We start from the raw sequence: 23089 nt of genomic DNA on the forward strand, positions 1-23089 counted from the left end.
GTACCTTCTCTTTTTATTATTATTATTAAAAAAAGTTCCTGCTACACTTTTTTTTTATCCGAAATTCCTGCTACACTTGGTTCGTCAATCTTTAACCCTCGCGTTTCTAATTTCTTCGTATCTTCCATTAAAGTAGAGTAATTGTTTTTATAAAAGACTCGCGGGAAGTAGAAAGGGCTAGATATATAAATAGAAGGGAAGCGAATGACCGAAAAGTGAGAGTATTGAAACTTAAAAGGGTATTTTTAAAGGTATAAAAGGGTACTACTAAAAGGGTATATATTTTGTTTCATAGTAGTATAAAAATAGTGGGTTTAGTTATTGATCACATCTAATGGTCTCCAACATCCGCACTCCAGAGATTGCTTCGGAGTCAGATTCTTGCGTACGTTGACCCTCTCCTTCTAAATCGGGAATGAGCAGAATAAAAGATTTCCTTCAAAGTAAGCCAATTAAAGATTTGAGAAAATAATGGCTAAGAACGTGTTTTGATAATTAATATCCGTTAAGAACATTTTCAACATTAACAAATATTCTCCGTATGTCCTTGGCGTTAATTATCAAAACACGTCTTGTACTGTTTTTCCCTCAAAGATTAGCTGTTGTTCCATGTGTTTGGGCAAAGGTAAGAGACCTACTGCTCCAAAATCGCATTTTAAAACTGTCGTATTGATCTGGTAGTTGACCTTAGATCTGGTATTAATTATCAGATCTGGTAGTTGATCTGGATTATATTGAAGAATTGTGCGTGAAAGGCACTGACCGTACCTTTAGTATTATTCAGTGTTAATCACGTAATTGATGCCCCGTTCCGCTAAGCTAGCCTTCTTAAAAAATAAGTATTATTTTCAAACTTTAAAAAAAATGAATTGACAAAAATAGTTTTTTTTTTGATTTTCTTTGCATCGTTCAAAATATCTCATTGAGATTTATCAAACAAGATTCATATTGCGCAATAAATTATTTCAATAAGTCTATTATTTTTTAGGTTAAAAATTACAAATAAGTATTTATTTTTTTTAAAAGACCTAGCATTATTGGCATACGTAAAAGGAATATTTAAATTAATACAAGTGAAGATTGGAATCTGCCAACCCCAACAAGATTTGGATCCTCTCATAGTCTCTCTCAATATCTTGTTAATTACCAAGATATTTGAATAAAAACGATGACAGCGTACGTGTTCTTTTCTCCTCTCAGAAAATTTATCTCCAAAAATTTTAACTGCTTAGTCATTCTTGTTTTCTCATGTTTTTTGATTGTTTATTATTCTTTTACCTTTTTGAACGTATATGGCATAGCTCTACTCAAAAAGCAAAAAAAAAAAGTTGGTTATAACGTTTAAAAAAATTGCCTCATGATGAAATTCAACACATACAACATTTTTAACTCTTAAACTTATCTCAAAATTGACAACCAAAGAACGAAACCAGGATTTTACATACGCGGCGGTACTGTACAATAATATTAGCAACAAATAAAATTTTAGGGTTTCGTGAGTGTAAAAAAGTATGAGGTGTCAATATTCCATGAGGAACATGCATCCATCCTTCGAGCATACGCAAATGGAAACTCTCTCTCTCTCTCTCTCTCTCTCTCAACTATTTATAGAGTATCTCCCTTGTCCTCACCAATTCTCTCTCCTCTTTTAACTTTAGAAAATTCCATCTCTGGGTTCTGTTTGGTTTTTCAAATCTTTTAGTGGGTCGGACTTTTTTGGACGTTGCCAAATTATTTGCATTTCTTGGTATCTCAAGTTTGATATATATGGAGTTTCAGAGGAGGAAGAAGGGAACGATGCAAATGGCCAGTACACGGAGGGCCAAGAATGTGCTCATTTTGATGAATGATATGGGCGGCGGCCCCCGTGCCTCGGCAGAGGCGATTCGGGACGCTTTCCACTTGGAGTTTGGCGATGAGTATCGGGTAATATTCTTTTTTTTTTTCTATCGGCGAAGAAAATTTCATTGATCGATCATAAATATCAAATGATGAAATTGGTTCGTATAATAAGAAATGCATTGAGAGAAATTAAAAGAGTACAAAGACGCTTCTACTACGTACTGCTACTCCCAAAAACTAAACCTGCTTATAGGGCCGGCTCTGAGCTAAGACGAGCAAGGCAGCGAACTTAAGCTCCTGAATTTTAGATCAAAATTAGGATCCCAAATAAGTACAGTCAGATATGTAATATATATTTAATTTAGCACTTATATATCAAATAGGCTAGCTAGCTTAGTGGAAAAGCTTAGTTTTTATATCCAAGAGGTACATGGTTCAAAGTATGCCTGTCAATGGGCCGGATCCAATTGTCAATGGGCCGGATCCAATTCGGATCCGACAAATCCGATCCGAATCCGATAAGGCTAGAATCCGATAGTGGTAATCCGAATCCGAATCCAAAAAATTCGGATCCGATCCAAAAACTTTTTTACTTCAAATATTTTTTAAAAAAATTATTTCCAAAAAAAAAATTAATTTAAAATTTAAAATAAAAATACAACTTCTTAAACATTTTTTTTTCAAAATAAAAAATTTACAATTTTTTAAAAAAAAATTAAAAAATAGAATTTCGGATCGGATTGATAACGGAGTAGGCCTCGTTTGATAACAGTGATAGATGGATGATATTCGTAAGGAGATGAGATTAGGATTGAGATTGGTAATGATCGAGAATGGATTGATAATGAATATGTTTGTTTGGGATAGGATTCGATGATGGGATTATTAATATTATATTTGTTTGAGATGTGATTAGATGATGAGATTAGATTGATAGAAGAGATTGATAATCAGAAGGGATTGATAATGAGGAGATGATGGGTTGGGATTACCAATACCATCTCCAAGAGGGTATTCCAAATACCCCATAGCGACCGACTTGGACATTCCAATGGAGTAATAGTCCGGACCTTTTTTTGTTACCAAACAAAGTATTAATACCCAACCTTCAAACCCATTATCAAACTTAATCCAATCCGAATCCGAATCAGATCCATATTTGGATTACCGGATTCGGATTATCAGATCGACGTTATTGAATTCGGATCGGATTTGGATTGAATTTTTCGAATTGGATTCGGATCAAATCCGGTCCATTGACATGCCTAATTCAAGGCTTAGGGGCCTCTTTCTTTCTTCCCCATATGATTTTTTTTTTCCCTCGTAAGTTCGTCTAAGGCCTCGAGAATCTCAAAGCCGGCTCTGCCTGCCTACAAAGACAAGTAACGGGTAATTGAACTCATTTTCTAGTATTATGGGTTGTGAATTGAATTTCGAAGTAGGGGTGTTCAAAAAAATTGAAAAAACCGGTCAACTGAACCGACCAGACCAAACTGAGAACTACATATTGGATTGGTTAATGAATTTGGATTGGTTATGCAGTTTAATGGATTGGTTTTGGTTCTAAAAAATGAGAACCACATATTTTGATTCGGTCACTAGTTTCAAAATTGGGAACCATGGTTCGAATCAAACTGAACCATTTATATATATATATATATATATATATATATATATATATATATAGTCAGTCTCAAATGAGGGAGTTCTTATTTTAGTTAAAATGCGGACCTCCTCATTTCTCTCATTTTCCGATCAAATTTCAATGATCCGAGCCGCTCAATGTGTTCAGAACGTGATTTTAAAGGTACCCGCGAGAAATCGGCAAAAAAAATGACCGGGAAGGGCTTCATCCGAGCAGTTTTTGTTTGAACCGTTCGATAAAAAACAAACAAAAACTGCTCGGATGAAGCCCTTCCCGGTCATTTTTTTTGCTAATTTCTCGCGGGTACCCTTAAAATCACGTTCTGAACACATTGAGCGACTTGGATCATCGAAATTCAATCGAAAAAGGGAGGTTCGCATTTTATTAAAATGAGGTGGTCCTTACGGGAGACGGACTGTATATATATATATACACACTCTTTAACTCTATCAGTAAATACGTTGCATCTGTGTCAATAAAAAATATACAGTATATATCTCACTCCCCGCCAAACCCTTTCTTTTCCACAAAACTCTTCCACTCTCCCAAAGCTAGTTTTTCCACTTGCCATCACAATCTTCTATTTTACAAAAATTCTACTCCTATTTAAGGTTTCCAAACTTAACTTTCTTCAAGTTTAGCAAATTGCAATTATTTTGCGGTCTATATTGTTAGCTATTTTAAAGAACTAGTGGTAAGTTATTCATGTTTTATTCTTTGGCAATTTTTGGATGCTAATAGTTTGGTTGTGGTTTGGTTCCATACGTGTAACGGTCTAGTTATGGGTTTTCAATTCTTTGGAACCCTTAGATATGTTTCTATAGAAATCTAGAACCAGGAATCGAACCATATTGGACCGGTCTAATGGTTTGGTTTAGGCTTTCGTATATATCAAGAATGAAAATTTTCAAATAGGTACCGCGCGTTTGCCATTGTTTCTCTCACATGATCGATCTGGTGAACTTGTGAATATTTGAAGGTTTTTCTGAAGGATGTTTGGAAGGAACGCATCGGCTGGCCATGGAATGATATGGACAGCGCAAACAATTTCCTGCTTAAACATCGACATCTCCAGACGGTTTTGCTTCATTTTACCTCTGTTCGATGGATCCACTCTTTCATTCTTGCCGCCCTGGCTGCCTTCTATGCCAAGTATATATTTTCTCTTTGTTCCCATTGACCTTTTTATCTTGGAGAAAAACTATTTCGCGGAGCTTTCCGTGAATAATGGTTTACGGAAGTGAATCGTGTCCGTTCAAAGTATACTGGACGGTCCGGATTTTAATACTGTAAAACTTTTCCAGAAAAGAGTTAAGCTTTTTCCCGAAAAAACTTCATTAAAATTTGAACCGTCTAATGCCGACACGGACAGCTGAGATTAAGCGACTCCGTAAATTACCTCTTTAATGCGGCTCCATGCACGAATAAGCCATATTCTTTATCTTCATTCTAAACCAGATTATATATTGTTTTGTCCTTATTAAAACAAAGTTTGCATTTGTTAGTTTTGAGTCGATTTTTTTTTGGATTATTGATTCGTCTAGATGAGAGGATTCTAAAAGGAAAAAAATCATGAGAATGTTCAATAAAGACAAAAATAATCCAAAACAGACAGACTTTTTGGATTATTTTTGTCTTTATTCGCAAAAACTTTAGTTGGTTACTAATTTTTTACTTTTTAGATTCATCTCGTCGAGATGAATTGGTAATTCACCAAAAATTGACACAAGACTTAAAAAAATGTGAAAAAAATTTGAATAAGGAAAAAAAATTATCCGGCTTTATTGTTTAAGCCAAAACACTTGGGTCTTGCAAACTTTTATACTCCCTCCGTCTCTTTTTTATAGTCCAATATTTTATTTTGGACTGTCCCTTAATATGTGATCATTTTGTATGGTTAGTGGGGAGTAATACATTGTTCATTTTGCTTCTATAAGTAAATTCTATTTTGAAAAGTTAGTGAGTAAAAATGTAATGATAATATCTCCATAAAAAGGTTCCTAACTAGAGAAAGTAGAAGTAAAAGTTGATGTGAAAAGTGTAATGATGAAGTCTTCTTAAAAAGGGACGGAGAAAGTACTTGTTGTCCACCTTTAGGCCTGCTTGGATGCAGGTAAAATTTCAGGGGTTAAAAATATGAAGGGGGAATAAGATAGCATGGGGTATTATTTTTGATGGGTTGGCCCACATTGATTTGATATTTTTGAAGGGGGAATAAAATAGTATATGGTTTGAATGAGGTATGAAATAGGTTAATAGGGGGATAAAATTTGACTTTGTTTGGATGGTTTATAAAATGAGAGATAAGAAGAGGTGGATGATGGGAAAAGCATGGGGAAAGGGGATAAGCAAGGGTGATTTCGTCCCAATTCCACCCCTCTACAACCAAATAAAATTTGGGAAATCCAAGAGAAGCCCAAAACTTTCACGACAAAAGCCCTTGTATGCGTCAAAAAAAAGAAGGGATGAAAACGAAAGAGGGAAACCAATTCTGCATCTAAGCACCGGAAAAGCAGGGGACCCACCCCATTTATCGCTCTTATATTTCCCCTCCTCTTTTAACTCCATCCAAGCAGGCCGTTAGGGTTAATTCTCTCTCGCTTCCACTTTTCAATTAGTAAAAATCACCAGAAGTAAAAGAAATTTATTCGAGTGGTTGCTTTCGTACACCTATCTAGTAAAATCTACAAAAATGCTAGGCTTACACCAAAATCCTAGAACATAGTTACAACATCATTACACGTCACTGTAGGGCTGTAAACAAGCCGAGCCAAGCTTTGTCAAGCTCGAGCTTGGCTTGAGCCTTAACGAGCCAAGCCGTTATTGAGCCGAGTTGAGTCATTTACTAAACGTGCCTCTTTAATCGAGCTGGGCCACCCTTAACAAGCCGAGCTTTTGTCAAATAAGTTGAGCTGAGCTGAGCTCGTTTACTAAACGGGTCGAAAACTCAAGCTTGAGCTCGGCTCATTTACTAAACGAGCCAAACCGAGCCTTAACGAGCCGAGCAAAGCTCAGGAGTTACTCGGTTTATCTACAGCCCTACACGTTAGCACTAAGGCCCAGGAACTCAGGATGTGTAAGAATGTTCTTGGGTCCTAGTGTTGACGACTGACATGTAAGGATGTTGTAACTACGCAGTAGAATTTGTTATAAGCCTAGCATTTCTCTACAGTATGGTTTGCGAAAAAAATAAGTGGGTTGTAGTTAAATAGTATAATGTCATGGGTGTGTATCTCTAATTAATTTGTACCCCCTTTGGTTGGTTGAAGGGAGGTCGAGGAGGGTCTTATGGACACACAATCCGGATATAATCATCAGTGTTCATCCTTTCATGCAACATGTTCCTTTAAAGGTCCTAAAACGGCAACGTCTGCAGAAGATGGTAACTTTCGTCACGGTCATCACAGACCTTAACACTTGCCACCGCGCATGGTTAGTTTCTCGGGGGCAGATACGGTGAAGTTTTTCCCGACTAGTTTTGTCCATTTTTTTCATCCGGGTCCAGATTTGTTCACGATCTTTTGGATATTTTTTAATGAAAATTTACCTGAATAAAGCTGACCGTCCAAAACACTTTTGGACGCTCCAAATGAAAAAAAAATAGACGAAACTGGTCAGGGAAGACTTGACTGGATCTGACCCTTAGTTTCTCGATCACTACAAGTTGATTTTCAATTTTCAATTCGTCAATTGTAACCCTCAATCTTAGTAGGGAAATGATATTAGCACTCCAAAAATTGATGCAGGCACTCCAAAAAACAAAGGAAAGTGACTTTGGAGTTACACTGATTTTGAAGTGCCTACATCAATTTTTGGAGTGCCAATATCATTTTCCTCTTACTTAGTACTCCCTGTAATTTTTCACGTTGGTCTTTTTGTATTCAGCTTCCACCCCGGGGTGGATAGATTGTACTCCCCATCGGAGATGGTGGCTAAAAGGGCTTTGCTTGATGGCCTAAACGAATCTCAAATACGTGTTTTTGCATTGCCAATTCGACCATCATTTTGCCGCGCTATTGCTTGCAAGGTTTTTTTTTTTTTTTTAAACTGTCTGTCGTTTGATGTTATCCGTGCCTTGGATGCTCATTTTGTGTAATTCGTCATACAGGATGATTTGAGAGTAGAACTCGAGATGGATCCCCAATTGCCGGCGGTTTTGCTTGCGGGAGGCGGTGTAGGATTGGGTCCTTTGGAAGAAACTGCAAAGGCGCTTGGAGAAACTCTATTCGATGAACAACTCGCGAAACCAATTGGACAGCTGATCATCATCTGTGGCCATAATAAAGACCTAGCTTCTTCGCTTGGATCGCTCGAATGGAAGATCCCTGTGAAGGTGATTACATTTACTACTTCTTAACCAATCCCTAATGTCCAGATGAAAAAAAACTGTCCATATTTATCAGTCTGATCCCCATTTTTTCTTTGCAGCAAAGTATCGTTCTTAACCGTTTTGTTGCGTCGCAGGTTAGAGGGTTTGAGGCCCAGATCGAAAAATGGATGGGCGCTTGCGACTGCATTGTCATGAAAGTATGTTTCAACAATCCAATACTCGTACTCCTTCCAGACATACCGTGCATGTCCTGCAAATAATGGAACCAAACGGGCCATATCGAGTGTCAATGACTTAGAACTTTTTTCGGGTTTTTGGTTTCTGCAGGCAGGGCCTGGAACAATTGCAGAGGCATTGATCAAAGGGCTTCCTATTATCCTCAATTACTACATTCCTGGGCAAGTGAGTCATAAGAACCACATTTGTTTTTTATCCGCTTATCGATTTTCTAGAGAACTCGTTCGATTAATGGATTAGAAGCGTCCGATGCATGTGGATCACATGAAAACTCAGTACGATTATTTTCCTCTTCCCTTTGGCATTTCCAGGAAGAGGGGAACGTTCCCTACGTAGTCGACAACGGGGTAGGGGTCTTCGTCCCGAGTCCGAAGGAAACTGCAAAGCTTGTGGCCGAATGGTTTAGCACCAGAGCTGAGGAGCTCAAGAAAATGTCGCAGAACGCGCTCCAACTCGCTCAGCCAAACGCGGTGTTTGATATCGTCAAGGACATTCATGAACTTGCTGGCCAAAGGGGAACCCCGGCCAGCATCCCCTGTTAGACACGAGAAAATTTTCAATGCAACTGTTATTTACAATGCTTTTCTCACATGGAGTGAGACCTAGGGATTGCGTCATAAATAACGGTTGCGGTGTAAATTTCTTCCTGTTAGATATTGTAAAAAATGTAATTAAAGCACGGTCCTAAACTCAAGCGACACTTATGATTTGGGCCATGATATCATCATGAGTTATTAGAGCATCCTATAAAATGTGTGAAGAACCCATTTATCCTTATCTGTTATAGTCATTTAATGTTGTTTGAACACATAATATTGTTTGCCCTTTAGCATTATTGTTAGCATTAATTTGAGGCACAAATTTCACTACCCATATTTCTGTTTAAGTTTGAGCTTTCCATAGAATCGAAATGTTTGATTGCTTGGACTGATTTCATTATTTTCGATTCTGTGTCGAGCTTACGGTAATTTTTTTGTATACGCTATTACCAAACAACGGGTATTTTTTTGTTTAAAGTGTCGTCTTATATGAACTTTCAACTTCAATCCGCTTTTTTATACTTTTTCGATTCCTCTCGTTGAGGCGAATGATTAATTTAAAAAAATACGACGAAAAACTAAACAAAAATTACATAGAGTTAAAAGTACTCAAAATATGAGTCTTTCACAAAAATACATAATATCAAGTTTTATTAGGCTTCGTGTCGCTTGCAACCGAGTGCTCGTTATTTTTTATGTTTCAATTTTTTTCGTATGTATGTGACGTAGAATAAGTGGCGGCCCAATTTCTTGATCAATTGGACCGGTCGAAGTCTCGGAAGGCCAAACAATGTTTAATTGCGGATTACCAGAATTGGCAAATTTCGGATGAGCATGGAATGCGCCCAAACTTAATGGGCTAACTTATTTTTGCGCTGCGGTCAAGACTCACCACCCTAAGTCATGACCGATGGTGGATTTCGGCCTAATTCCTCCATTTAGACCTTCAATTTGATATTTTTGCTGTTTTAGAAAAGTTTTAAAGGTTCTGTTGTACACATTAGCATCTCCAATGGTGGTTGCCAAAGTCAAATTTGGCATGCTATATATATAGTGTTTTTGGCACCCACATTTGGCTAAACTACTCCAGTCGTTGGGGAGCCAAAATTTGGCACCCTTCCTCAACTACCTTCCAATGACCTTTTTTTAACTAACTTTTGAAATATTAATTAATTTTTATATACTTGAATTATTGTTTAACCACCTTCTAACCACGATTTTAGAGTTCTGCCTAATTTTTATCTACCTCCCCCTACGTAATTTTGTTGGTTGTACATAATTACTTATCTACCTGTCCTACATACTTTTTTATCTACCTCATGTCCCCCCCCCCCCCCCCCCCCCCCCCCCAAACGCTCTGAATCTCTCTTCGGCACAGATTTATGGGCTAATTTCTCCGGCAGACATGTGTGAAAATTTCATGAAATTCATCTCCGGCAGAGGTATGTGAAAATGTCTGAATTTTCTCCAAGAAGAAAATCTGTTTTTTTTTTTTTTTTACATATCCAGCATATCCATGGCCGGAGGTATGGGCTTTCATGGGAGCCAATTTCTCTAATACCCTTTTTTAGAAATCGAGAATCGGTATCCATGAACCATGATTTGGTAGTTGATCAACTGGGAGGGGATTTGGTAGTTGAAGATGGGAGGAAAAGCCCAAGTGGCACAAATGGCCAAGGCCATTTTTGGCCGAAGGTTTGGCACAGCGTTGGGGGGTTGAAAAATGGCATGGGAGCCCAATAATGCTACACACACAGCAAAAATGCACAAATTTTGTGCACACATAGATATCGGATTTCAGGATAATAAAAAGTTAGATAATTGAATTGAGCACCTATAGATATTGAATTGAGCTGATTTTTTGCGGAGGCCTAAAAAAATATTTTACATTTAATAAACGGCTCGAATCGTTTGTGTGGAATCTAAAATGGGCCCCACACACAGATCTGTGCATGATCTGTATGGAAAAAGTCTGTGTGAGCAGACTTACTGTTATATTAGTCAAACGGAAAGTATAGAACATAGCATACAATCTGCAACCATGATGGAGCCAAATTGCTCAAGATCCCATTTTACATGATAGTTCAAGGGATACAACTGTTTACTTTTCAAATTGAGATAGTGCCTTTGAAAATTGCTAAAAGTGCAGGGAGTGTAAGTATAATTTTCCCCAGATAAAAGTGCAATGTTTACTTGACGGCCCCATTTTCCATATGGATATGAGCATCAGATTGGACCATATATCTAGCACGTTTCAAAATTGTTACCGTTTAAATTAGCTGTCGTCGAATACATAATCAAAACGGATGGCATATATGCAATGCTATGAGTTGAACCGAAGACTAGATTAACTTGGAACAAGCACCCATCCACTCAACATGGGGTACAAGGATATAGAGAATACTCCGATTCCAAACCCAACACGAGCATAATGCATCTCCTCTGCTCTGTTAATTCAAGAAACTTTGAAATCTTCATTTAGGTAGATCCGAACTCTTGGGCTATGCCAGTTCACATCCCAAAGATAAAGCAATTTGAATAGCAAGGAAGAAACAAAGCACTGTCCTCCACCACCATTGGCTGCCTGAATGGATTTAGCTGAATCTACAAAACAGTGGAAATCAATCCGAGTCCCAATCAATTTTTACGTTCTTTCTATCGAGTTTTTAGAGAAGGGGAATGTACGGGGATCGATGGAGGACGGTAGGTAACGGAGCTGATGCAACGAGCCGCCAGATGGGCAGCTTCTTCACAGTAATCAGAAAAAACTGCTGGGACATTTATCGCCTTTATCAGCTCCTGAAGTGCACTAGTGAAATTTAGCAAGTCGAATCTAACAAAGAAAAGAAATCCAGAAAAGAAAATTACTAGTAGTAAGTATGGTAAAACCCAGATGAAGCTTTGCCCAATCACACACACCAGGGTTTTATTACATATCGTATATCGGTCATTACGTACTGGAATTTTGGATCTTTGATACCATTAGTAACTTACGTATCAGCCAAAACGGTCCCATATCGGCCAATATATGACCGTATCACATTACGTTCCCCTTGATACCACGATTTAAAACCCTAACACACCTATGGACAGAGCTATCTAAGGAGAAGGAACGTGAACTGACCCACACAAGTTTTTGAGAAACTATATCTCCATACATGTTCTCCGTTTTTCTTTCCCCAAAATGGCTCCGACTAGAACTTCCACAAATAATTTGTCAATTTCTTTCAATTTGACCTACTAGTTTTTACTAAAAAACACCATTAGCACATGATGAAGTGTAGGAAGTCTCACTGTATTCCTTACTGAAAATATTCTGCATAAGGAAACGAGTGGAGAAAAAAGAACGAGGGGAAAAAGAGAGGGAGCCATGAAAAAGAGTACAGAGAAGACACAAGTTAGACCCAAACAGGAGTGAGTTTTTCCCCCCACGAAACTAACATCTTGACGACACACAGATTAATATACATATACACACGCAGAGAGAGAGAGAGTCAAAGACATACTATTGTTGGTAACCAGCTCATGAAAGCTGCAACACCAGCATTTGGAGCAATGACTAAATGAGGTAAAGACTCCTGTCCATGTAATAGACATCATCGAAGCAGTACGTAAGAAGCATGAAGCACAATGCTGCATCGTTTTATATAAGAACAAACCAATGCATAGACAACCTTTGTTATATCTCTGTAACGGTCATGATAACAACCTGAATGAAGCCTTAATCTGACCACTGAACTTTTACCACTTGCAAGCAAGCTTTGATTCTCACTTGGAGATTGGCAAATGCAATCTGTCTCAATGCAGTGAGCATATCCGTGAAGATCAATCCTCTCACCATCCCTAGGTCATGAAAAGGCAAAGTAAGAACTTTTTTTTTTTTTTTTGAACGGCGAAAAAAGATTTTATTAATCTTTGAATGTGAGTACAAAGATCAAAGGGAGCAAGGAGAAGGGGAACAAGTGCCCATCCCAGACCCAATCCCTTAATTGACAAGATGCCAACCAAAGAGAAACCCCAAGGGAAAAAGCCCAGCACCTAAAAGGCCTTAAAGCTCATATAAAACAATACCACGCACAAGGGAAGCAGCCCAAACACCTAAAAGGGCCTAAAAGCCCAAGTACAAGGGATAAACCCAGCAATTAAGCCCAAATAACACCCAAACCCTGAAGCGAAAGACTGGAATCCGGCAAAGTAAGGACATGGTACACTAAAAGGTAAAGGAATGGATGTAAACAACTTTCCGGACACAGTAAAAAGATCAATAAAATTACATAAGTAGTCCATTATACTGATGAATTAACTTCTTGAAAAACCGGCCTATTACATATAAAGCAGATATTCGTCCTATCTGAACTATATATCTGTTAAATGCTCTACAAGATGATTGAGAGTTGAGACAGATCACCAATAAACCCCAAGGGGAAAATGAGATAGAATGAATGGCTAGCAATATATATATATATATATATTAGTCCGGTTCCCTTGAGGGATCCCGCACGGGCTTACCGTGCGGGACTCTCATTTCCCGATCGAATTGGGACGATCCGAGCCGCTCAAAGTGATCAGAACGTGATTTTAAGGGTACCCGCGAGAAATCAGCAAAAAAAATGATCGGGAAGGGCTTGATCCGAGCAGTTTTTTATTGAATGGTTCAGTAAAAACTGCTCGGATCAAGCCCTTCCCGATCATTTTTTTTGCTGATTTCTCGCAGGTGCCCTTAAAATCACGTTCTGAACACATTGAGCGGCTCGGATCGTCGCAATTCGATCGGGAAAGGGGAGGTCTGCACGGTAGACTGGTAAGGGATCCCTCACTGGATCCGTGGTGTGTGTGTGTGTGTGTGTGTGTGTGTGTGTATATATATATATATTTTTTTTTTTTTTGGTACTTCCGACGAAACTAATGGCCAGGATTTCAACCTAGAGAAATTTTTCACCTCGACAATTCCAAATTGGACCAGAATTTCAGCATCAGGTAAGCAGCAGTTTATCTTGACGGGAACATCAGGAACTGATAACCTTATTATAACTAGCCGAAAAATGCTGTGAAGAAAAAATCTAAACCACCAAACGTGCAAACATGAAGCAAATTGAGTATAAATTCCAAACCCCACTTCCAGGTGAATCCAGCACAAAATTAGAAGCTCATGATTTTGACATGTAAGAGATGGGCTGCTCTGCCCTCATGGTCTACTTGGATTGGCTTTCACCAAGAGCCAACCCGCTGACTGGCACATACAGCAAGCTGTAATAACTGAAAGTATCAAAATGAACAGGTATGCAACTGACCTACTCCCTGGAATTGCCGGTCCTACAAGCTCTACATGCACCTGTAGTCCAGGGAAAAGCGAATTTAACTCCCCAAAGACAGCAAGCTGAGCAAGCTCTTTTTCAGGTCCTTGGAATGTTGAGCAAAACTGATGATCAGGATAACCACGCAAAAAATAGCCTATAGAATGGCTAAAAAAAAATTAGGTGGCGAAAACAGAAAAAATAGAGGGGAGTGATCGCTTCTCCTTAAAATTTCAGTTTATCAATTTATGTCAGTATCCTTTGACGGATAAATGCAGTTTCTCGAGATAATGGGGTAAGTTTTAACGCTCAAACTATGTAGGACTACCTCTTTTCACAAATATTTCGAATCCATATAGCCTTTTAAGGGAGGACTTCTCATGTAGCAGATTTTTCTTTTGGGGTGTTGCTCTTTAATTGTGCACTGAACATGCTTGGTACTTATAGTAGTGTGGTTGTAGAAAAAAATGGGATACAGTAGCTGATTCAAGAAACATGAACAGCTCATTACATTCGCACTTCATACAAGCAACAAGCACTTGCAATAGACACTCACGCATGAGAAGGAGATGGAAGAGATGATGTAACTTACAAGCCAATACTATTACATAAGCGGCAGAACCAAAAAACAACAAACTGAACAGTGATTATCAGGAAATTGGAATATATCAATAATGGTAATTCCAAATTAACAAAATACCAAGGTAGTGTATGTAGAGCTCATTGCTGAATTCAGGAATCAAGTTTCTTGCTGCAGCAAGTCGAATGGCGTGATACAATGTAAGTGGCTGGAAGGAAAATAAAAAATGACAGCAATTAAGATATGCCCTTACCAACCTAGAAATAATCCTCCAATAACTAGCAATTGCCTAATATAGAGAATAACATGAAATAGAACACGATTAACTTCAAATTTTGTGGGAATCCACAGGGGATTCTTACATACTACAAGCTAAATGAGTTACATGTCAATCCACCATATGCACATTCATGATCCAATTATGTGCTACACAAACGTAAAACAAGATATAGGTGTGTTCACAACTTCACACGTAGCCCAACTCACAACTAGTGAAAAATGCAATACGCATACCATACCCAGTGAAGAAGCAAAGCAACAGGAGAATAAAACGGTATGCACCTCCATTCATAATATTCCTTCCAACTAAGTAAATGCTTCGGTGTTGGTAATGAAGGACCTGTGTGTTGATGTTTACAGAAATTCAATTAAAATACTTGCCAAAAAAATTCAAGAAACGTCAATTGTTGCCTGAAGAAGAAAACAAAATCGTTGAAGCAAAAGATTATACCTCTGCATGGGCAACAAATACTTGATAGATTCCAACTCCCAATCAGCCTACCAAGAAAATGAAACACTCAATGCTATAAACTTGCATTTGCTACTGAGAGATGCAATTCCCAGATTCCACACTAAAGCATTAGTTACACTGTCGTTATCTATAGCACTTGAGGCTACGGTACAAACATATGAAAAGATTTGCAACTTCAATAGTTTGATGAGTCTAATCATGTACATGGAAAATCAAGTATCGCATATGTGCTTGGACTTGTTGAATACTGACATGAAAAATCGGATTAGGATCCGTTACTTTCAAAGATAGCCTCGAGGTCTTACATTACCTTTGAGTTATGGCTATGAATCAATACCATGGTTCATGCACTATTTTAGCATGCTACAAATGCTAATGGTACTCCTAGGATTTAAGTACACTCTTCTAGTTTAACAACTAAATTATTAGTACAAGAGCTGGAGATATAAACATACAAAGAAGCAATTCGGTGAACAAATCAAACATAGGTACCAAACGAAAAATAGGTCAAATTCTTTCTGTAGTTTCTACTATGCTGGATTCTTCGCTCAAACTAAAGCCATGATCATTCTAAGAAGCATACAGCCCATAACCATCCACATTAATAAACATTGAGAATAGTGTAGAGTCAAAAATCCCTGTTCACAGTTCACATTAACGGATGTTAAAGTAAGAAACCTTGAAAGATCTGACAAATCAACGGATGCTCCACAAGAACATTCAAACATCCACATTCCAACTCGGTGGACACCCCGTTTTGCCAGGAATGAACACCGAGTCTCCCGCTTTTCACACACCTGACAAGAACCAACCAAAATAAACACATCGATTAACTCAGCTAAAAATGCACAACTGCAGAAAAGCATTGAACCGCACCCATGAACACCCATCAAATAATTTGTTACCTCAACGGTAGCTTCTTGAGAAAATGTAAAAGGAAATTCCTTTAACAAATTGGCGCGTTCCATTTGTTCTTCCAACCTTTCACACTCTTCCTTATGGACACTCCAATGTGAAACCTATATACGTATGTAGAAGAAACAAACAATAGCTTAAATATCACCATCACCAGACAACCCAAGGGAGCTACATAGCTCCCAATAAGGTGAGAGATAACCCGACTGAACAATAAGAAAAATCAATTGGTCTACGTACTATTTGCAAATATTTGTGTGTGAATTCATTTTGAACCTACTAAGAATATACTTATTGATCATCTACTTATAAGTCTGCATCAGATTTTAGTTCCTCCAAATAGATAACATTAATGTGAAAAAATAGCAGCTCGGTACTTGCCCAAAAAAAAAAACAGCAGCTTGGTTTCACTTCATGATAACAAAAATAGCAGCTAGAACTTTGCTTCATCAAAACAAAGACTACATGCGCGCGTGCGCGCACACGTGCATATCTATTATTATTATTTTTATAAAGGTAACACCCCCTTTTGGTGTGAACGGTGGCTATGAAGCCAGCTCACACTTATCATTTTCTAAACTACCCCTTAGCTATCCAAACCCAAAGAAACTGCCAAGTGCCAAGAATAGAAAGAAAAAAAAAAAATGTCACCCTAATTTTCTTTTCGCCTCTGTTCTAATTCAAAATCGCGTAAAATCATGTATAAATGTGATGGAATAAGAACCCCCATGTCTTGCTCTTACATTCATTGGGCCACAGATGTCAAAGTGGATTAATTGAAAGGAAAAGATGCTCTTTTGGCTTTTTTAAACAATTTTCTAATATACTTCCCTTCCAGATAGTGTACACATGACGGCAAAGAAAATTTAGTGAGTTGGCCGACAAAACCTTACCTAGCCACTCTAGCCATCCTGTCTTGCCCACTATGACCTAGTCTAGGATGCCATCAAATAGAATACCATATACATTATCAGAAGTAGGGATGGCAACTACCTCCGATCCGTCCCCGCCTCCGACCTCCCCGCCCCGATCCGAGTGGGTATTCCCCAATCCGATAGGCAAATGGGGCGGGTATGGTATTTGCTTCCCCCGCCCCGTTTTAACCCGATCCGAACCCGATTATAGATATTTATATTTTTGTATGTATATGTCTAAATAAATTTCATTGTTTTGATATAATAAGAGCAATATACCAATTAATAAAACACTAATTTATGTCTTTGTTTTTTTATTTCTATTTTTTTTCAACTCTCATCAATCATCAATATCTTGTTTTTTTTCAAAACACTCTAAAAATAAAAAAACTAGTCAAATTATTATGGTAAATGGGGACCCGATTTTCCCCCGACCCCGACACCTCCCCAATTTCTCCCACTCCGACTCCGATCCAATATAGAACGGGGCGGGTTTAGGGGACGCTAAATCCGACGCGATCCGCCCCATTGCCATCCCTAATCAAAAGAAGTTAATAAAACAACTGATTTGTTCATATTGGGATAATCCATATCCATGATCATAAAACTGAACATAAAACCATACCCGTACTAACATGCACCCAGTAAATAAACACGCTATTATTCTTTAACACATACTTTCAACCAAATCTTAGCATAGTAACTAAAGATAGAAGGTTTCGAATAATATCACAAGCGTATAACACATCAAAGAGTAACATAGCGCGACCACCTCGCAAATCCAGCTTCAGGTGCCAACACCAAGCACTTCTGCGCTAGCTTTGTTCCCCAACTTCTACGTCTCAACCATAGTTATTAATACCGTTCCGTACCGGCCGGCACGTACCATTTTGACGAAGAACCGGTACCCTAACCCCCCAATTTCGTTCCAGTCCTTACCGGTCGGTACCGGACTTTTCGGTAAATACCGGCCGGTATCGGGATACCGGAAATTCCGACCGAAATTTTGCAGTTTTTTTTTTTTACTTTTTCTGGTCCCGAAAAAACAAAAAAAAAAAAGTTTCAAGCCCAAAAAAATAAAAAAACATTTTTCAAAATTTTAGCAAAACATGGGCTTAACCATAGTACGTGCGCGAGGCTTAAATCCCGGATTTGCACCCCCCCCCCCTGCGCACGAATAACCCGTGACGCGCACCCGGTTAATTGGTTTCCGAATCAATTTTTTCAAATTGCCTTCGGCCACGGCACATTTTCCCGAGCGCGCGAGACCTCTTATTGGGTTCTCATTCACAAGATCACTAGTGTACAAAGTCATTTAAAGTGGAAAAGAGTTTTGTAACTAAGCAATGTGGGACTAGAGAATCTCTAGTAGAGATATTTTATGATGAATTATATGATATGGGGGATTTTTTTGAATTATAATTATATATAATTATTATATATATTGTAGTTGCGGTAAATCCGAAACGGTACCCGGTACCGGTACGTACCGTACCAGTAGGAAAACCGGTACCCTGTCCGAAACGGTATTCAGAACTATGGTCTCAACACCCCATTCGTATCTAGCAGTACTCCACGTACCCTGCTCTATCTCGTGTTATATGTTTGGTTGCTGATAAATCTACAGTCCACAAAGGCAATGAATAAGCAACCATAGCATGACTCGTTAGATAAACAATGCTAGATTTAAAGTCAAAATGTACCTTCTTCAACTACGAGCATTCACGATTAAAGTGACCTTTGTGTCTACAATTATAGCACACCAACTTAGATTGTCCTTCTTACCATCACGCTTTCCTCTCTTGTGCTTGGTGAACCTCACCTTCTTAGGCATCCAGCCATCAGCCATCCCCTGTTTTGTAGCCTTCTCAGGATACTTATACTTAGACTGAATGTCATACGTGAACTTGACTCCACCATGTGCGCTTGTACTTTTTGGCTTAGCAGCCTTTAGGCGCTCTGCTTCCAATTCCAAATGGCACGACACATCATCTAAAGTTTTAATGCTCTCATTGTGGGTTAAGTTCTGACAGTCTTCCAAAAACTAGGAAGTGAACAAATCACGGTTTGGACCTGTTGTTCGTCAGTAAGGTTGTTTCTAGTTGCCTTAAGCTCGCAAATCATGGTTCACGTTTCCCTAAGATGTTTTTTCATGGTATGATCTGAATGCATGTTATATGAGTCAAACCTCATAATTAGAAAGTAATGTAGTGGCTGAGGTCCCACCATACCTCATTTTCAGCGCTTTCCACATTTCCTAAGCCTTTTGACACCTTTTGAGCTCAACGATCATGTCATTGTTCATGCTGCTTAACATAGTAGATAAAACACAACTATCTTTCTTGTGCCAATTTTTATATACAGCAAGATTAAGTTGAAACTGTTTGGTGTCACCTTTTTCAGGTTCAGTCTTGTACTGGGTCATGTTCTCTAAGATTTAGTGTTCATTTAAAATTCTTAGAGCTTGTCCCACCTTGGTTTAATATAATCTCCAAACCTAGTATACGAGTTAGGGCGGCCGCCCCACTCATTGATAAAAATAACTAGGGGTGCAAGATAAGATTATTCGCGTAGCAAATTTTCAATCTTGTGACAAGTGATAACTTTTTATTATTTATTTTAGATAGACGTAGCAAAATCTATATATTGAATGTGTGTGTGATATCCGCTTGTGCAATATTTTGTTTATGTAGTGAAATGGCTTCAAATGATAATATCGATGACTTACACAAGGGAGAAAAGCTAGATTGAGATAACTATCGGCAAAAAAAATCCAGTATATAATAAATGAGCATGAAATCTTGGTGAACCTGACCAGTCAAAGACTAGACTTGAGAAAAGTGACACCAAACAATATCAACGTGATCTTGCTGCCTATGAAAATTGGCGCAAGAAAGATCGTTGTGTTTGTTTTACTATGTTAAGCAGCATGAACAATGACATGATCGCTAAGTTCGAAAGGTGTCAAACGGCTCAGAACTTGTGGAAAGCGCCAAAAATGAAGTATGGTGAGACTTCAATCACTACACTACGTGGAGTAACTACGATGTTTGATTCATAGAAGATGCATCCAGAACAAACCATGAAAAAACATCTTAGGAAAATGTCAAACATGATCCGCAAGCTCAAGGCAACTGGAAATAATATTACCGACAAACAATAAGTACAAGCCCTAATTTGTTCACTTCCTAATTCTTGAGAGACTGTGTCAGAACTTGACCCATAATGAAAGCATTAAAACTTTCAATGACGTGTCGCGCCATTTGGAATCGGAAGTAGAGTGTCCAAAGGCTGCTAAGCCAAACAGTTCAGCGCACATGGTTGAGTCAAGTTCACGCAAGACATTCAGGTCTGAGGGTAAGTATCCTGAGAAGGCTAAACAAGGGACAGAAGATGGATCGACACCTAAGAAGATGATGATCACCAAGCGCAAAAGAGGAAGATGCATTGGTATGAAGGACAAATCTAAGTAGGTGTGCTATAACTGTAGAAAAGAATTCACTCGTGAATACACGGAGCCGAAGAAGGTACATTCTAACTTTATGTCTAGTGCCTATGTAACAAGTCATGCTATGGTTGCTTATTTGTTGCCTATGGGGACTGTAGATTCAGCAGCAACCGAACATATAGCACGAGATTGAGTAAGTTATGTGGAGAATCGATACCAGTGGGAAGTGGAGGCATAAAAGTTGGGAAGAAAGCTAGGTGCTTGGTGTTGGCACTTAGAAGCTAGACATGAGAGGCAGTCCCACTCTGTTACTCCACTATGTGTTATACGCTCCTGATATTCGGCGAAACCTACTATCTTTAGTTATTATGCTAAGATTTGGGTTCAAGTTTGTGTTTGAGAATAATTGCATTTTTAATGATTGATGGTCAAAGAGGACCACCGCATATTTTAAACGTTCCAAGAGAAGCTTCATGGTTTTTTCCTTGTACGTCGACCATATATTATTGGCAGGAACTGGTAAGGAGGCTGTTGCCGCCACTAAATGGTGGTTTTCTTCTACTTTTGAGATGAAAGACATGAAAGGGCAGATTATTCCTAGGGGTGTAAATCCTAAGAGATCAAAGAAACTTCTTGGTTTATCCCAAAAGACTTTACATTAACAAGATACTTCAACGGTTTCCCATGCATAGTTGTGAGCCCATAGACCCTCCTATTGCTAAAGACGAAACGTTATGCCAAAACTAACCCAAGACTAGGGATGGAAAAAAGAAAACGGCTTCACATGAATATTACTATTAGGGTACCTGGTGAGTGACGGAGCAATAAGAAACGGCTCCACAGCGACCGCAGCGTCTGGTGGGTGGGCCCACGCACCGTGCTCCGCTTCCCTTTCCGGCGCACTCCATTTTATTCGTTCCTAGTGACGGAGAGAGAAGAGAGTCGTCTGGTACTGAGAATTTGGGAGAGAGGTAGAATCGGTTGATGACTATTGATTCGGACCGTTGTTGGGTATGGATCGGGGAAAATTGGATGGATCTGGGAAAACCCGAGACCAACCCAACTTCTATCGCGAAATGGGCTCTCTCTCCGGTCCAGCCCATTTAGTGCAATGGAGCCATGGAGGTGGGTCCCAAAAAGTTCAAAACTCCTTCCATAGGTGGGCCCTTGTGGGGTTTCGGATAATTTGATGTGAACCCCATCCAATTTTTGGGAGTAAAAATGTCAATACATAAAACTAGATAAATTACAACAACAAAAAGGAGAAAAAAAATCCTGAACAGTAGTTTCGGTGTTGGAAACCATATTTTTCTCATGATGGAAGTAGTGATGGAAAAACCCGGCATGGACGCCTTCTTCGCCGTGCTCTAGCGTTGCTGAGCAACCATAGATTGATGGTAGTCAACCCAAAAATATAAGGGTTTGGAGAGATATCATCTAACATGAGAGGAAGAGACTCTAACATGAGAGGAAGAGACTCTACCCATATTCACAAGAGGTAGAGATGGAGGAGAGGGAGAGAGGGAGTGGGAGGCTGGGGGAGGGGTGCCAGGTTTCTGCAAACCCTAGGGGAGGAAAGTGTAGCAGTCTCTCTTTATGGCTCTCATCTCGCTCTTAGCTTCAATAGCACGTACATTGGCAGAACAGTGTTAAAACCAATGGCATAGCCAGGATTTTGGTTGAGTGGGGCGCTTAATCTTTAAGTTTATAACATTTGAAAGCATTCAAATAGTCAATTTAATTTGAAATAACTACATGTTCGTATACTTTAGAAAAACAAATCACAATTTTCTTGGTACATTCAAATAATTTAAAGAATTCTTGAGCAATAAGAGTATGAGATAAAATAAAGAGGGGAAAAATTGACAGAGTAATCACCCAAAAGCATAAAAACATAGCAAAAATCAATAGTGACCCATAAAATGTATAGGAATACATAACAAAATAAGTATCATAGGGATATTTTATTTGAATATATGCAAGAAACCTAATCTTACCTGACCTAACTTATGGATTGGGGATTACCCCATAATATGAATCGAATCAAGGTATAATTTCTAGTAGAATGAAGTCTTGCCACTTGGCTATCCCTTTGTTTTGAATATATACAAGAAATCTGATCTTACCTAACCTAACTTTATGGATTGGGGATTACCCCATAATACGAATCGAACCTAGGTATAATTTCTAGTAGAATGAAGTCTTGCCACTTGACTATCCTTTTGTTTTCGTGGGAATAATGTAAACGAAATCAGACTATGGAAGAATAAATAAAATGTTAGGGCATGCATTGACAGATATCACACTTGCATTTACCTCAGGATGTCTCAAATTAAATCATTCTTTAGAAAACATTCTGGTCTTTTTTTCTTTTCTTTTTTGTACTTTCTTGTTCGTCTCGAAAAAGAAAAACCATGGCATATGGAATAGTTCCACACTATCCATGGAAAAAAAAAACCCATAGAAAATGTATCTTGAAAGTAAAAACCGTAGTAGCAAGGGTGCGGGTGAAACTATGTAATCTGTTTTGTTTTTCCAGTTTACCAGAAAATGAAACTATCCTATAGAATGGTCCCATGTTATTGTTAGTAAAC

General features: G+C 38.5%; 1 protein-coding gene and 1 pseudogene across 3 annotated transcripts; one reads left to right on the forward strand and one right to left on the reverse strand.

Moving 5' to 3' along the window:
- The first annotated feature begins 1784 nt into the window (after positions 1-1784).
- Positions 1785-8904, forward strand: LOC131310327 (monogalactosyldiacylglycerol synthase 2, chloroplastic-like; annotated as a pseudogene).
- Positions 8905-10621: 1717 nt separating this feature from the next.
- On the reverse strand, positions 10622-21581 carry LOC131310320 (uncharacterized). 3 transcript variants are annotated; one of them, XM_058337277.1, is made up of 13 exons: positions 21302-21529; positions 18585-18668; positions 17820-17882; positions 16124-16237; positions 15897-16015; positions 15198-15244; positions 14986-15086; positions 14588-14675; positions 13885-13993; positions 12268-12436; positions 12100-12171; positions 11279-11392; positions 10622-11197 (listed from the first exon to the last, which is right to left on the reverse strand). In XM_058337277.1, the coding sequence occupies exons 4-13, from the start codon at positions 16184-16186 to the stop codon at positions 11105-11107; spliced, it is 975 nt and encodes a 324-aa protein (XP_058193260.1). In that variant the 5' UTR covers positions 16187-16237; positions 17820-17882; positions 18585-18668; positions 21302-21529; the 3' UTR covers positions 10622-11104. The 3 variants fall into 3 exon arrangements, with proteins under 3 accessions (XP_058193260.1, XP_058193259.1, XP_058193261.1); XM_058337276.1 differs by lacking the exons at positions 17820-17882; positions 18585-18668 and having other exon boundaries at positions 21302-21581; XM_058337278.1 differs by lacking the exons at positions 18585-18668; positions 21302-21529 and having other exon boundaries at positions 17820-17894.
- Positions 21582-23089: the final 1508 nt, after the last annotated feature.

This window comes from Rhododendron vialii, chromosome 12a (genome assembly GCF_030253575.1).
Source record: "Rhododendron vialii isolate Sample 1 chromosome 12a, ASM3025357v1".
Lineage (NCBI taxonomy): Eukaryota > Viridiplantae > Streptophyta > Magnoliopsida > Ericales > Ericaceae > Rhododendron > Rhododendron vialii.

Coding starts and splice junctions, on each gene's coding strand:
- LOC131310320 (XM_058337276.1), bottom strand. CDS start 21,403: ATGGAGTGCGCCGGAAAGGGAAGCGGAGCACGGTGCGTGGGCCCACCC. Junction 16,238..21,301: donor ATTGCTCCGTCACTCACCAG/GTACCCTAATAG, acceptor ATACGTATATAG/GTTTCACATTGGAGTGTCCA. Junction 13,994..14,587: donor GCTCTACATACACTACCTTG/GTATTTTGTTAA, acceptor CAACATTCCAAG/GACCTGAAAAAGAGCTTGCT.